Source organism: Sphaerodactylus townsendi, linkage group LG12 (assembly GCF_021028975.2).
Source record: "Sphaerodactylus townsendi isolate TG3544 linkage group LG12, MPM_Stown_v2.3, whole genome shotgun sequence".
Taxonomy (NCBI): Eukaryota; Metazoa; Chordata; class Lepidosauria; order Squamata; family Sphaerodactylidae; genus Sphaerodactylus; species Sphaerodactylus townsendi.
Genome location: NC_059436.1, coordinates 56,773,483 through 56,789,514, shown reverse-complemented (window position 1 = coordinate 56,789,514; position 16,032 = coordinate 56,773,483). Strand labels below are relative to the sequence as shown.

Below are 16,032 nucleotides of genomic sequence, written 5' to 3'. Positions count from 1 at the left end.
TGGCCACCCTCATACCGAACGGGCTTTAGGTTTGGGGGGAACTGGGCAAAATGGTTGTCGGGGTGGGGGTGGGGGCAGGGGCAGGGGAGAAGGAAAGTCTGTCTTATGGGAGAAGCCATTGACCTCCCTGCTGTTTCTTCCCCCTCCAGCTGTCATCATGTTTGCCTCCAGCCTAACCCTGGGATTGTACATACACTACGTCCCTCTGCACCGCAACACCTCCACAACAGCTGTCAACAGCAGCCACGAGAGTCTTGTCCCCCACCCAGCAAACGGCCTCACCATCCTTCCTTTGATCGCCACCATGTTCTTCATCATAGGTGTGTAGCTGAGGGTTTGTTCTTAAGGATGGAATATATGGGGGATGTTGGAAGCTGTCCCACCATTTAGGGCTGCACGGGAAAAATACTTCACTGCTGGCTTTCAGTTGCCTACTTGCAGGCTGAAGGTGCCCAGATGCAGAAGTCTGCAGATCATGTGGCAGATATACACTCTCATAGCCGGGTGATGCAGGAGCTCAGAGAGTCAGTCCCAAATTCCCAGTGGACTCTACCCTGATGATGAAAGCCCGTCGTATTTGGGATCTGCCTGGTCTGTATGGCCCAGATTTGTTGGGAAGACAAGTCTGATCACTGTCCCCCCTCCCCACTGGTGACATTATTTTCTCAGGCCTTGAAGATGGGATTGCAGATGTCCAGACGGTACAGCAAAGACAGCACAGGAGCTGGGTGTGTGTGTGTGCGTGCGTGCGTGCGTGTGTAGAGAGACCTAAATTCTCATATGCAATTTAAATGCAACCCATAAAGGTCTACTTAGTCCAAGCCCAATCAGGGCATCTCTCAAGGGCTCTTGGCTCTTGCAGGGGCTTCGCTCAAAATCTTTTTGTGGACTTTTCTCCAGTGCAAAAGTAAAGGAAGTGGTGACCGGGGAGAACCTTTCCTCTATGGCAGGACTACAGCGCTTGGAAAACTTGGCCAGGGGAACCATACTGTGGGCACCGATGCCTGTCACTATGACCCAGTGCCAGGGCTTCACCTGGGGCAGGAAGGCTGGCTTCTATGAACCACTGGGCTACAGGCAGAATTCAAAATGAGTGCAGGCAACCAGGAGATTCGCATCGTTAGCCTGCTGTAGCAGAACAGCCATGGATTAAGTACATAAGAACATCAGAAAGAGCCTGCTGGATCAGACCACAGTCCATGTAGTCCAGCACTCTGCTACTCACAGTGGCCCACTAGGTGCCTTTGGGAGCTCACATGCAGGATGTGAAAGCAATGGCCTTCTGCGGCTGTTGCTCCCGAGCACCTGGACTGTTAAGGCATTTGCAGTCTGAGATCAAGTAGGATCAAGATTGGTAGCCATAGATCGACTTCTCCATAAATCTGTCCAAGCCCCCTTTAAAGCTACCCAGGTTAGTGGCCATCACCACCTCCTGTGGCAGCATATTCCAAACACCAATCACGCATTGGCCATGCTGACATGGCCAATTGGCCATGCTGACAGAGGCTGATGGGAATTGTAGTTCCTGAACATCTGGAGAGCCGCAGGTTCCCTACCCCTGATCTAGACGAAGCGTGACATCCGCAACCTTCGCACCAGGCAGGCAAGTCACCATGCGATCATCATGCCTCTCATAAACCCAACTCTCTACATTCCTAATGATCAAATCGCCTACTACGAGGAGCCCCCATCTCCCCAAGGGGTATCCTCTGTACTTTCTACTACCCCTCAAGATATGTCCTTATTTAGTAAAATAACTGCATGCGCCGTTAGGCATGCACCACTGCTTCCAGAGGCTGAATCACACAGCTAATAGGAAGCCCCACCTCTTAGCAGCCCCTTAGAAGCCTGGGGTCGATTCCCCACTGCAGAATCGATTCGGTTTGACCCGGTTCCCTGAAAAGGAACTGACCTAGCTCGACTCCATTGTTACTCCCCACAGTAGCCGAGTTCACCCCACCGGAGCTAAGCTCTGAGGGTGGGATCACCTCAGTGCCTCTTCTGCTCTTTGTTCCTGATTGGCTGTCGTGTTACCATGGGAACGTGAACGTGAAACCCTTTTTTGTTTTTGTTTTTTACATAGCGGCAACGTAGCCACAAAGCAGTGCTCTATGTAGCTAAAAGCAGCATGTAAATGTGTGCTGTTTATATGTATGCTTTGTATACAAGAAGGATTTTTTTTTTTAGGCACACTTTTCCCCACCGCGAGTCTCCCGTTCTGCACATGCTCCAAACACTGAACTGTTATTGGCTGACCGGAGGGAACAGTTTCTCGCTGATTCCCCAGTTTGCTGAAAAAGTTGCATCTCCCTGGTGGAGTCAGAAATTTGACAGTTATAGAGGGCGAAACTGGGATGGAACCGTGTCGAACTCAGCGGCTGTGGGGACTACCTAGGTTGAACCTAGGTTGAACCTCAGTCGACTTTGCCAGTGCGGAATTGACCTGAGGCAAGCACACGGCCAGAACAAAGAAAACAAGAAAACTCTTGTTAAAAACCCCTGTTAAAAAGATGTGGCTGCTCTGTTGCTGTTAACCCCTGTTAAAAAGATATGGCTTAGAAAATGTGGCTTTGAGAAAAGCCCTCCAAAAAAGAAAAAAACCAGAGCTCACTTAGCTCTTTCTGTCCCACTCCTCTTCTCCACTTCAACTGCTCTGCTGCTGCTTCCAGAGACCTTCCAGGATTCATTCTGTAGCACCTGAATGATAGTTCATATTCTAAGGCAGGGGCATACTGGCCACGGGAGTGGGGTCCCATGTCCCCAGGCACTGGCCATTGAGACAGTGATGGGTACAAAATTGCCCCCGCACCCCATCCCCGCCTCCCCTCCCCCCCGTGCCACACTTACCTTAGCCAGCGACTTCTGCATCTGGGACTGTCGTTGCTGGCTAAGGTAAGTGGGCCACAGGAGGGGTGCCCGGAGCAGTTGTTGCCCCAGGCGCCACTTCTCCCTGGTACGCCCCTGTTCTAAGGCATGAATGGTTGTGAACAAGTTCCAACTCGGACGCATGCCACGCTTGAGATGTCATATGCCTTTCCTGGCAGCAGATGCAGGCACACTTTTCTGAACACCAAGGAGGCGGCTGGCTTTTCCTGTTTCCAGGAGAATAACAAATCTGTCTGGAAGCCCTCAAAAGCAGACAAAGATGTGCCTCTTTTCTCCCACTAACTTTCAATAAACTGTTAGGCAGTTCAGATGCTAGATGAAATGCTCCTGCAATTTATTCACCTCTGAATTTGTTCACAACTGCGCTGCTAGAAACCTGCCTGCAAAGAAAGACATTATCACCCATTTAATCTCCCAAATTGTGGCCTTCTCTGTGTTGCTTCATTGTTGTTATATTCTTCAATATTGTTTATATTATATTTATTTATTGTTACATTATATTTATTTATTGTTGTTATATTTATATTTTATTTATATTGACATTGTGAGTTGCCTTGAGTTCCACAAGGTAGAAAGGAGGTTGTTTTAAATCAATGAATAATAGCAGGACTGGGGAAAACAGAAGCCCGCTGTGTGGAAGAGCAAACTGCCCGGGGGAAATGGGCCAAAGAGGATGGACTGCAGAAATCTGCCAGCGGTCCCCACCTGCTGGCTTCTTCCAGACATGATGGGGCCTTCTTTGCTTCCTGTAGGTTACGCCGTGGGTTGGGGTCCCATCACCTGGCTGCTGATGGGTGAGGTTCTCCCCCTGAAGGCACGAGGGATGGTGTCGGGCCTCTGTGTGCTCGTGAGCTGGTTGACGGCCTTTGCCCTGACAAAAGCCTTTTTGCGGGTTAAGGTAAGTGAGGCATCACAGATGTAAACTGGGGAGTGACCTCAGCTTCTGCCCAGGACTTGCTGCTCTGTCCGGGCCGGCTGTGTCCCTGCAACAGGGGCGGTCTGGGGATTTTGTGTGTCGCAAGAGCACGCAGCCTTGATTCTGAGTGGGGTCGCTGTCCTGACAGGAAATGATCTTGTGATGCTACTTTTTGCACCCAGTGACTTACTATTACTGATGGCTACATGCAGGTTTCTGCAACAGCAGACATAACAGCTCCCTGGAGCCATCACAAGGGGAAAAGGCCCAAGGAGACCCACAGATGAATTCCTCCCCTGCTAATGAAGCCTGTTGGGTGACCTTGGGCCAGTCCCACTGTAGTCGACCCACGCGGTCAGCGTAAGAACGAGACGAGACGCGGAGATAACATCTGGTGGAGATCGCCAGCAGCGGGAGACCGGAGGTCCGTGTTCCTGGCGAGTCTCCCGTCTGCCGGTTCCTGGCACCTTTTATTGTTATTCTATTGGGGGCGTGTAGGAGGGAGGACCGGGGGGAGTTCCGGGAGAGCGGGAGGTCGGGAGATCATCATGTGATGCATGATCTCATCTGGCTACGTGCGGAGAGGAGCGTAAGCGTCTGAGCCTAATCCTCACCTGGGGGCAAGACCATTGTCCCTGCGCCCGGTGATTGAGCCAGGCAGTTCATGACCCGTGACTCATTGGGGGATGAGGAGTGGGGGTGCGGTGCGACCAGCAAGGCCGTAGGTCCGTTGGCGTCCCAACGTTCCACCACGGCACTGCTGGGTCGGCAGTGCACTACTACATCTCCTCCTTTTTTACATTTTAGAAAAAGGGGGACCGAAATGCTAAGGGGCGATTTAAAGGGACGCTTGTCTCCTCCGCCATCTGGTCAAGCTGACCGAGCTGCTTGTGTAACATTAGAACTTGGCTGCGGGGCAAGGGAAATTCGAGGGGTTTCTTACACACGTTACAGGCAATATTAGACACGCATTGAACGAAACAAGATCCGATAACGAGGCACACAATTAAGCCAATGCAAAGCTGTACAATAGCACTCAACCATCCTCCCGGCAGCCAGCTCCAGAGGGCTGACCACCAATGGGGCAAAACATCATACTTCCAGATTGGATACAACTTCTTGCAGCTCAAGTACTTTCATATGAATCAACTGGGAGTTATCAGAAAGATTAAAACAACACATATTATGTACATTCTCACAACCTTGGTGATGCAATAATAACAAGTAATCAATAGCGGCACGATTGTCTAGGGTCGCTTGGACGAAAGTTCCTGCTGCTTTCGGAGGCCAGGGCATCCAGAGCGGTGGAGGTAGAGTTGATGGACTTCGCAAGTGCACGCCAGCCGGCCAATAGTCTTAGCATTGTAAGAAGCGAGTCCGGGGACTCCCACTAGGGAAGTGGCGAGGGAGACGAACTCCGCTTCGGAGAGGGCGACCGCGTCGCTCCGACAGGAGGGGTCGAAAGGCAGAAGCGGAGCGGGCGGCGGCGGCATCCGGGCTCCCGGAGGTGGAGCCTGGGGTAGGACAATGGTGAGGCGACTGAGGCAACAAAGAGTTCCGGCAGAGAGTCGGGCGGGAATGTAATTAAACGCTTCTCTCCCCGGGCAGGTCCAGAACCAGCCCCTGGGGAGCAGGATGTTTCGGAACATCGGGAATGGGGTCCTCCCATGTGCATGCAGTTCCAATTAGGCCAGGCAGCCGACGAATGGAGCCCGGAGTGCGGTTCCCGTTTGGCTCACGCTCGTGATGCGGGCGCAGGTGTTAGATTCGTGGTTGGGGCGACAGTCTTGGTGACAAGGGAGAGAGCGCCAGCCGGGAGGGTTTGGACTGGACGGGTCCCCAGTGCAGGGCTCATAGAGTACCTGATAGATGAGGCATTCATGGGAAGGGGCTTAGCCCCCGAGACTCCAGCTAGGAAGTCTCCGGTAACGCTTTGCAGGCGGGGAGCAGGCAGGAAGCTTAGCAGGCTCCCCGGACAATTTCCCAGGAGTACTGGCTCCAGGCAGAAAAAAGATGAAGGCGTTGGCAGCGGCAGCAAACTGCTTCCAGATGTTGGTCTGGTGAAAGCTTCGTCAGGGGTGGCCGCATGTCGCCATCGGCAGGGAGGCAGCTAGAAGCAGGCAAAAGCGATGGTGGCCGCCCGAGTTGGTGGTGATGATCGCTGAAGAGAGCGGCACCAAGAAGGTTCTCCGGGTGTCTCGGGTGGTCTCTGGCTACGCGCGCCAGCAACTCACTGTGGGCTTGGCTGGTGGTGATGCCTTTGACGATCTCCCCAGGTCATTCGGGTCTTAGCCGGGCGTTGGCGACTGGCGTTCCTGTTGAGACCGCTGGGCTGGATCGCTTTAGAAGATGTGCTCCATCTCCGGGATGGGGTTGGTTTCCTCTGGCCCATTCCATGGGTTGGCCTGTCATGGCGAGTCGGAGTCCACAGGGACCTGTAGGAAGAGGGACTGAAACACACCCCCTTTCCCAGGTTACGGGGGGGGCCCGGGTCCCGCCAGGCTCAGTTCTAGGGCGGATGGCGGGAGAAGTTTTTTGAATTTAATATAAGAAGGAAGAAGGCTTGTTTTGCAGCCTGTGAAGGTTGCTTTTAATGCAATCCTCCTGGGGGCCGCCTACTCCTCTTTCTTTAGTTGTTTGACAGGGAGGGCAGGAGGTAGGCGACCCTGAGTGGGAATTGGCTTCAGAGCGTCATCAGGGTGCGTCAAGGCGAGGGTCCGAGCCTCGAGGAGGGAGCAGGCGAGTCCTGGGGGGATTGTGGGTATGCATGCTTAATCAGCAACACAAAGGGGGCTTTGGAAGCACCTTTTGGGGGGATGGGTGCATCCGGGGAATGAAGCAATCAGGCAATTAGAGGCAAATTCCTCGCACACACAAAGGAAAAAAGGAAGGGGGGGTTTCTTTGCGAGGGAGTTGCACTTACCGTGACCTGGGTGGCTAATGCAGGAAGCTGGATGGTGCTAAAATTTTGTGATCGAATTATCTCGGGAATTGCCGCCCGCCCGAGACCGCTCCTTAAGGGGCGGCCTCGCCAAGGAGCCGGAATAAGTCAGAAAACCGAGAGCAACATTGTTGGGGTGCCCAAGCCGGTTTATGAGTGAATTTAGTGCGGCAGCATCCCCTAGTTTAGGAGCCTGTCCTGGCAGTGCTGCGGTATCAGGACGGGCCCAGATTTTAATCCAGGGAGGGCCAGTCAGCCAATTGGCCCTCCCGCCTCTACTGGTCAAAAACAGAAGGAGAAGAGGAGGGGAGAGGGAAACAGTTTTCTTAACGGAAATTAGGAGGCAATTTTGGAAGGCACGATTGGAATCAATGATCCGTGACGGCTTTACCCATCCCAGACTAGAGTCGTTTTAACCTGACTCATGAGGTCTCTTCCCCAGAGATTGACATGGATGTCTAGAGCGATGGGGCGGACTGTGAGCTGCCGCTCGAGTCCTGGGCTGTTGACCGTGAGCGGGCGGATGCTCCCGTCTCGCGGTTTGTCTCCCACCCCCCAGATGTGCGGGCAAGCCTCGGTCGGCCACTGGTCGGGCCACTCGGCTGCTCCTGATGACGGTAACATCAGCGCCTTGGTGTCCACCAGGCCCTTGAACTTACATCCTTCTATGGCGAGCTCCAGATATGGGACGGAGCTCCCGATAGGCGTCTCCACCGCTGCGACGGTGGTGTAGGCTGCGCCATGCTGGCTGCTGGGGCTCAGGCCTTTATTGGGTCGCAGCGGAGCAGCGCATGGGGCAAGAGAATCAGCTGGCGCAGCTGGCTCGGCAGGCAACTCCTGTGGGATGTTTGTCCAGACCTGGAGATGGATGGGTCCTTGGTGCGTGGAGTCGATCACTCCCGGGACGATGAACAGTCCCTGCTCAGCGGCGGAGGCCTTTGGCAGCACCAGCCCAATAGTCCCGGTAGGGATGGGCTCGCCGCATTCGGGTTGAGTGACATAAGAACCTCGTGGGGAACTTAAAGGAGATGGGCCGGGTGCATGCGGCCGAGATGCCACTTAGAGGGAGTGGTTTTGGCAGGGCCTTGGCGTTTGGGTCTGCTCTAGTACTCTCCTCCTTGGTCCTGGGCTGGGGAGACCCCTTGGCTCGAGTTTCCCGACGGGCAGTCGTTTCTCCAATGGAAGCCTTTCTGGCAACGTGGGCACCGGGTTTTAGGTGGCCTCCTCACTCCTGGGAGGACCCTCCTCCATCGGGGTTGTAGGCCCCCACCTGGCTGCCTACACTCCCTTCGGAAGTGTCCGGTCTGCACGCAGTTAAAGCAGTCATCCTCAGACTGCCCACCGCAGGTGGAGAGTCCTGCGCCGAGGTGGATAGTTTGGTGGGCGGAGGATCCGATGTCCTAGCAAGCCTTAAGCATATCGGCCAGTTCAGGATTTTGCCCAGGCCCGTGATTGCTCTGCGGCACTCCGTGGAAGCGTTCTCTTTATGGTACGCATTGAGGAGCTTCGTTTTGGGCCTCCTCGCTATCTACCTGCCTCTTGAGCTCTTCCTGGAGCCTGTTCACAAATTCGCATAGGGCTCTTGGGGTTTTGCCGGATGGAGGAGAAACTCTGGGTTGGCTGGCCGGCATTGGGGACTTTGACAAATGCCTTATAGGCGCACTCAGAGGCGACCGTAAGGGTGGCCTCAGGCAGAACAATCTGATCGTTGGGATTGGCAAAAGCATCGAAACCGTAAAGCTGAGCTGGGCGGTGTAGGCGCCGCCAGAGGTGGCTGCGCTGTTGAAGCACTGCTGGCGGAACTCACTTTCCCAGACCACAAATTGTGCAGGGCTCAGGAGCATCGCGAAGGTGGTCTTCCAGTCATCTGGGGACCATTAGGTGGTTCCTTGCGATGGCCTCCAGCATGCCTCTCACGTAGGGGCTAGTGACTCCTACGTCCCGCATTGCTTTGCGGAGCTCAGTAAGGATGTTATAGCTTAGGGGGCGGTACTCGACAACCCGCCGGATGACGCCACCCTCCCCTCAGTATCTGTGACGTGGACGGGGCACAATGCAAGAATCTCGGCATCGCCTTCCGTCAGGGTTTCTCTCTTCTCCAGATCGTGGCTAATACGCTCTGCGAGAGTTTTGAAACCCGCGCCATTACGTGGCGCTGACGGAGGTGCAGTGGCTTCGGAAAATGAAGGCGGAGCAAGGGGAGGGGGCGGCTGAACCGCGGGAGAGTTTGAAATGGGTGAAGGAGCGAGGGGGGGCAGAAGGAGGACAGGCGTCCAATTTAGTGGATAGAGAAAATTCCGGGGTTGAAATTGAAGGTGAAAGATCGAAGGAGGGCGGCTGACCTACAGCAAGGGGAGCCATAGGTCTGCAGGCTGATGGCGACAAAACATTGTCTCCACGCCAGTAGCAGCGACATCGGCGCCATCGAGGCTCTGTGCGAAGAGTGCGCCCGATGTTTTCCCAGTCCTTAAGATTCAATGTCCCCCTCTGGGTACCATGGACACTGAGCTTCAATCTCCTCAACCAATTTCGCAGCTCCCTTCTCTTCTACGGGACCCTGCCGCATTTCGTTAACGCTTTCAGTTAGTCAGCGTGCTTGTCATAAGCCCTGCTTTTGCAAGCTCCCATACTCACCGGTGTTCCGGCCGGACGAGAGAGTGTCCTAGGATCGCGGCGTGTCTCTGGATCGCCGATCCAGAGGACAGGCGATATCAAACGGTGGTCCCTGGATGCGCCGATCCAGCGGACTTCGGTATCGCGGCCCTTCCCCAGGCGACGGTGAGCAGGGTGGAGGTTCGAGGATTCCCGGGTTTCGGCACCAGCTTGTAGTCGACCCACGCGGTCAGCGTAAGAACGAGACGAGACGCGGAGATAACATCTGGTGGAGATCGCCAGCAGCGGGAGACCGGAGGTCCGTGTTCCTGGCGAGTCTCCCGTCTGCCGGTTCCTGGCACCTTTTATTGTTATTCTATTGGGGGCGTGTAGGAGGGAGGACCGGGGGGAGTTCCGGGAGAGCGGGAGGTCGGGAGATCATCATGTGATGCATGATCTCATCTGGCTACGTGCGGAGAGGAGCGTAAGCGTCTGAGCCTAATCCTCACCTGGGGGCAAGACCATTGTCCCTGCGCCCGGTGATTGAGCCAGGCAGTTCATGACCCGTGACTCATTGGGGGATGAGGAGTGGGGGTGCGGTGCGACCAGCAAGGCCGTAGGTCCGTTGGCGTCCCAACGTTCCACCACGGCACTGCTGGGTCGGCAGTGCACTACTACATCCCACTCTCTCGGGGGCCAGACTAGAAGTGATTACAGGGTCTAACCCATAGGTGCCAACACCATTTTAGAGAAAAAGAAGAGGAGGAGTTTGGATTTATATCCCCCCTTTCCCTCAAGGAGACTCAAAGGGGCTTACAATCTCCTTGCCCTCCCTCCCATAACAAACACCCTGTGAGGTGGGTGGAGCTGAGAGAACTCCAGAGCTGTGACTAGCCAAAGGTGACCCAGCTGGCGTGAATTGGAGTGCACAGGCTAATCTGAATTCCCCAGATAAGCCTCCACAGCTCAGGCGGCAGAGCTGGGAATCAAACCCGGTTCTCCAGATTAGAATGCACCTGCTCTTAATCACTATGCCATGGTCGATCAGGCCCATTTTAGAGGGTCAGGCCACAATTTTTAAATGTCTAAACGTTCCTCTACAATAGCTTTGGCAGCCACAAGGTGGATCTGTGGCGATTGTCACGTCTCATTTAGCAGTCAAAGCTGAGAGTAACTTGTGGGGTTGTGGTCAGGAGAGACTGGAGGAGAAGAGAATGATGTAGCTACTGTGGGGCAATGCTAGAGACGAAGGCAGGGCATGGTCAAAATTAAAATGAAGCCCCCACCCCTCACTACAGTCAGAATCCAAGGACCCCCCCCACCCCCATGCCAGAACATGTTTGTCAACCCAACCCTGGGAAAAGTGTAACCTGAAGTTCAGTTTTCAAAGGGGACACATCTGGAGGTTTCGAATGGAAGACGCGCTGCTCTCAGTGCCAGCGGCAGTTGCCAGGAGTCTTCGTGGAAACTTGTGACAATTTAAGTGTTGTGAAAGATGAGAGCCGGTGTGGTGTAGTGTTTAAGAGTGTTGGACTAGTATTTGGGAGTCTGGTTTCAAATCCCCACTCATGCCATGGAAACTCGCTGGGTGACCTTGGCCTGGGCATATGCTCTCAGCCTAGCCTTCCTCACAGGGTCGTTGTGAGGATAAAATGGAGGGGATAGAAATTATGCAAGCCATTTTGGGTGGCACACCGGGGAGAAAGACATGGTATAAATGAGATTAATAAACAGTGAACAAAAGGACTCCGAGCGGGATCCTCAGCAGCATCAGAGAAGCAGCAGTTGTGCCAAGCCAGCTCCTCCCCCTGCCGATGGCAGCTTCTGGGCCCAGCAGACCCCCCAAAAAACATGGGATCCGGTGAGGGGATATGTAGAGATGAGGGGATCAACAGAGATCTCTCATGAGCAGAGAACTTGAGATGCACCCCTGAATAAGGAGTGTGGAGCTGGATTCACTTTCACCCTCTCTCCCTCAAACAAATCAGGAAGCAAGAATGGCTTTCGGGAGGAGGCGGCGATGTGAAGAGGAGGGACCCCAGAGCAGGATGGAAGAGGTTCCTGCTGGCGGGAGCGGGGCGGGCACGGCTGCTGCAAAAGGACACCCCTCTTGCAGCTTGAGGCCAGCCACGTTGCTGACTCTGCCGGCTGCAGCAGCAAAGGCCCAGGCTGCATCGTGCAGAGATGGTTTGGGATGCCTTGCCCATGAAGGCCTCACTTCCCACCCCAGCAGGGCTGCTGCAGAAATGCAAGCCCTGCGGGGGACTTTTAGGTGGTGAGAGGGGAAGCGGGGGTGCCGGCACAACCCAGAGAAGAGTGGGGCGGCTGGTTGAGGAGGAGACTCTCTCTCGGGGCCCGGGGAGGAACAAGGGTGCTTGAGCAGGAAGGGCTGGCTGGTGGACAGAGGGGCTGAAGGGGCTTTACTTCTTGGGTCAGACTCAGAAGGATGAGCCGCCAGGGCAGGTGGCCCGAGGCACAGGAACTGCTCTCCTGCTTGGCACCTTCCGCCCCGGAGGTCCCCAGCCTTTTTGAGCCTTTGCACACCTTTGGAATTCTAATACAATGTGGCAGGGATGGCCACAAAATGGCTGCCATACATTGACTGTTGCCAGAGGCCCTGCCAGCCACAAAATGGGTGCTGCCACTGACCATTGGTTACACGGCAAAGATCCTTATTCTGAGCTGACAGCTGCTGCTAAAGCAATGGTTTTAAAAACTGCACAGCCAATTGATGCTCAATCAGAAGTCGTGCTTGGCAAAAGCCCCACCTGGCCCCACCCCAAAACACTTGGTCAGTGCTAGGAAGGGCACCATTTTGGAGACCAGCGTTTTGCTTGCCCCCCTGGCTTTCTCTTAGCAGGGATTTTTTAACCAACAAAGATGCAGAGTTTCCCTGCAAGTGGAAGCAGTGGAATCACATCCTTCTGCACATCACAGGCAGATTCCAAATTAACATCTTAGGGCTAGTCCATATGGCCAACTGAAAGCCCCCCCACCAGGGACGTAGGTATAGATTTTTTATGGGGGGGTTCGGGGGTGGGGCCACACACACCCTGCCCCTAGGGCATGGCCACGCCTCCCCAAGCCCCGCTTCTGGCCTAGCGTTTATAAAAGCAGCTCTCCGAGGCCAGGGATGGCAGACTCCCCTCCCCTCCCCTCCCCTGCCCTCCCCTGCCCCTCCGGGCAGAGTCATAGAGGGAAAATGGAGCCTGGTGCAAAATCTGAGTTTTGTGGGAGCCCCCTGGGCAGCCGCTGTGATGCCGGAATCCACCCCCAAACAGCATCACTTTCAATGGTGTTTAAACTAGAGAGCCCGAATTCTCCTTTTCAATTCATCTTAAAGGGAGAATCTGGGGTCCACAGTTAAACAACATTGAAAGTTATGCTGTTTTGGGGTGGATTATCCCCCACTCTGAAACAGCATCATTTTCAATGTGGTGTAGTGGTTAAGAGCAGGTGCATTCTAATCTGGAGGAACCAGGTTTGATTCCCCGCTCTGCCACTTGAGCTGTGGAGGCTTATCTGGGGAATTCAGATTAGCCTGTGCACTCCCACACACACCAGCTGGGTGACCTTGGGCTAGTCACAGCTTTTCAGAGCTCTCTCAGCCCCACCCACCTCACAGGGTGTTTGTTGTGAGGGAGCAAGGGCAAGGAGATTGTAAGCCCCTTTGAGTCTCCTACAGGAGAGAAAGGGGGGATATAAATCCAAACTCTTCTTCTTGTTCTAAACTGAGGACCTCAGATTCTCCCTTTAAATCCATGCCAAAGAGGGTGGATTTAAAAGGAGAATCTGGGGAAATTTGGGGCAGGGTGCCTGCTGTCAGGGGTGCAATTGTTAAGCTAGAAGCACCAAACTGTCAGGGTATCTTTAGGAGTCACTCCTAATGATACCACCCAGGTTTGGTGAAGTTTTGCTCAGGATGTGCAAAGTTATGGACCCTCAAATGTGTAGCCCCCATCTTCTATTAGCTCCCATTGGAAACAGTGGAGGATGGGGGCACCCCCTTTGGGAGTCCATAACTTTGCACATCCTGAGCAAAACTTCACCAAACCTGGGTAGTATCATCAGGAGAGTCCCCCAAACAATCCCTGAAAGTATGGTGCTGCTAGCCCAAACAATGTGCTCCCTGCAGGCCAAAAACCAAAAAAGCACTAAAATGTTTTAAAAACCCACAATTGGAGGGGCGGAGCTTTGGACATGAATGGGTTTTTTTTCAAACCCGAGAACCCCCCCTTACCTACGTCCATGCCCCCCCCCACACACACACACTCCCAACTCAACTAGAACATGCTCCAACCCCCTCAGGTTTAAAACCCCTCCCCATCCTTTCCATGTGGTTGTGACTGGGATCATTTGTTTCATTCCTTAGGAGGCCTTTGGCCTGGAAGTGCCCTTCTTTTTCTTCAGCATCATCTGCGTGATAAACCTGATCTTCACAAAATGGTTGATTCCCGAAACCAAAGGCAGGTCCTTGGAGCGGATAGAATCATATTTCCGGACTGGGCGGAAGTCATTTCTGGAATCCCTCCGGCGCCACAGATAAACTCATGACAGCCAATTCAAAATAGAAGGTCAGGAGGGAGAGTTTTGAGAGCAGCAGGGGATGACTACATGTGGTGACTAATCTCCAAAAGAAGAGGGATTGCCAGTTTTTCAATTGGGGGGGGGGGGGTTGAGAGGAAGGAGAAGGCGTTGAAGGAGCTCATTTGCACCGGTTAACTTGCTGCTGGGCAAGAGCTAGGCAAGCAAAGGTATCTGCACTGGGAAGCTGGAATCACACACACACACCCTGCCCATGGATCCTGCTTTGACTCTGAAGTCCCCAGGAGGGGGTCTTGGGTAAGCTGCTTCCCCTCTGCCTTGGCCCTCTGCAAAGTGGGAACAACAGTTGTGACCCCCTTCCCCAAACACATTGTCAGAAAGATTTCTGAGGGAACTGCCAAGACCCTCAGGTTTTTGAAGCCATGGTAATAATAACCCAAGGGTTACCCGTGGGTGCAGCTGAGCCCTCAGGGCTCCAAAGGACAAAGATGGCTGAGAAGTCTTTGACAATCACATACCTAAACCCCAGAATATTCTGTTCTTTGTGACCTGCAATACGATTGCCCAGAAAGGGTTCTTCTACAGGTGACTTCTGCTTATGCGGGGCAGCTCACAGCAAAACTGCTTATGAGGGCTGAACAGATCCATGAACAGATTTTCCCAAGTAGGGTGTTTTTGAAAAAACATCCACAAGGATACACAAGGGAAGGGGTTGTTGAGCGGGGTCTGTTTGCAGAGATGAATAGACTGGACTAATTAAAAGCATTCTGGGTCAGTCACATTTTATGGCACACGATTGTACACAAAGAAGTCAAGGAACCAAATATTTAGTTTTGGATTTCTTCCTCCCCAATAAATTTCGGTTCTGAAAGAATTTTTTTTAAAAAACCTCCGTGATTCCTGGGGCAAAATCGTGAAGGCGGCAGTGGGAGAGAGAGAGAAAACACATTTGGGCCTGCTCCCATCCACCTCTCAGGCTGGGCAAGCACTGGAGCTAACTGGAAAAGGGGGCAACTGTCGTGTCTGGATGTGAAGAAGCCAGATTTGACCAGTGAACTATGCACAGTTACGCAGACTAAGGGTGAGCAGCCTAAAAACTACTTTCCCACCCATTGAGGGAAGAGGGAGATACTGCACTAAAACATCCACAGGGGACAACTTTGATCAGGAAAATGGTTATGCATAGGGAAGTACATTCAGCAAAGCCAAACCTGCCCAAACCCCTTGAAAAAATGATAGCCCTTGGTGGGGGGGGGGGGGCAGCAGATCCCAAATAATGCAGATTTTCCCCCCAGCATTATTCAGACCACTTCAGTCGCAGCTGCAATTTTAAAAAAGGTATCCCTCCCTCCCCCCTCCCTTCTGGCTGGGTCCTGGAGGGGGCAAGTGGTGCAAAGCTGAGTGGGGCCTCCAAATCCATGGGTAGCTGGAATATTTTTTTTATTTGGAGTTTTAACAGTCTTCAAAAAATTGGAATTCCAAAACAAAGTCAGTCTGGGGATTTGGCTTTTTTTCCCCTCAAAAATTTCTGGGACTATTAAACCTGAACTCCAAAAATACTGGAAAAAATTGGGGAGGCCCCCCCCCCCCTATTATGCACTTCCCTTGAGCTTCCCTGACCAAATTCCATCACAGCAGCTTTCAAGTAAAAGCAAGAACTGCCTCCTGTTGCACCTCTTTCAGCATGTGTTGTGCCAAACAGGTTCTACAGGAATGAACTGGATTGAAAAAGCTACAATCCCATCACCTCTGAATCTGTCCAAAGCGTAGAGGCCACCAAAAGTGGCAGGGGTGGGGCCAATAATCCCTCTATGCGTCCGCTGCTGCTGCGTGGAGGTTCCCCAGTACAGCGTGGAACTGAGCGACCCGGAAGAGTTCCCCCTGCTGGGCAGCCCCTTATTTGTGTGGCACTGATACAGTGGCCTTGCGGCTTACAGGGAATGTTGGGTGGGAGAGAGTCCGTTGACCCATCTGGCCAGGGACGTAGGTATAGATTTTTTATGGGGGGAGTTCGGGGGCGGGGCTATGCCTCATCCGCTCCTGGGGTTGTGGCCACGCCTCCCCAAGCCCCGCCCCGGCCTCAGTGCTTATAAAAGCAACTCTCTGAGGCTGGGGATGGCAGACTCCCCTGCCCCGCCCTCCCCCGCCCCCC

The 16,032-nt window shown here is 53.6% G+C and overlaps 1 protein-coding gene across 2 annotated transcripts in view; it reads left to right on the top strand.

Annotated features, from left to right (window-relative positions):
* Window positions 1-14,754, top strand: part of SLC2A6 (solute carrier family 2 member 6) — a 43,519-nt gene extending 28,765 nt beyond the window's left edge. For both annotated transcript variants that reach the window (XM_048513258.1, XM_048513257.1), the window contains 3 exons: window positions 150-320; window positions 3,639-3,784; window positions 13,708-14,754. In XM_048513258.1, coding sequence (XP_048369215.1) covers window positions 150-320; window positions 3,639-3,784; window positions 13,708-13,881 — 491 coding nt within the window. In that variant the 3' untranslated portion in view covers window positions 13,882-14,754. The remainder of the gene's footprint in view (window positions 1-149; window positions 321-3,638; window positions 3,785-13,707) is intronic.
* The last annotated feature ends 1,278 nt before the right edge of the window (window positions 14,755-16,032 follow it).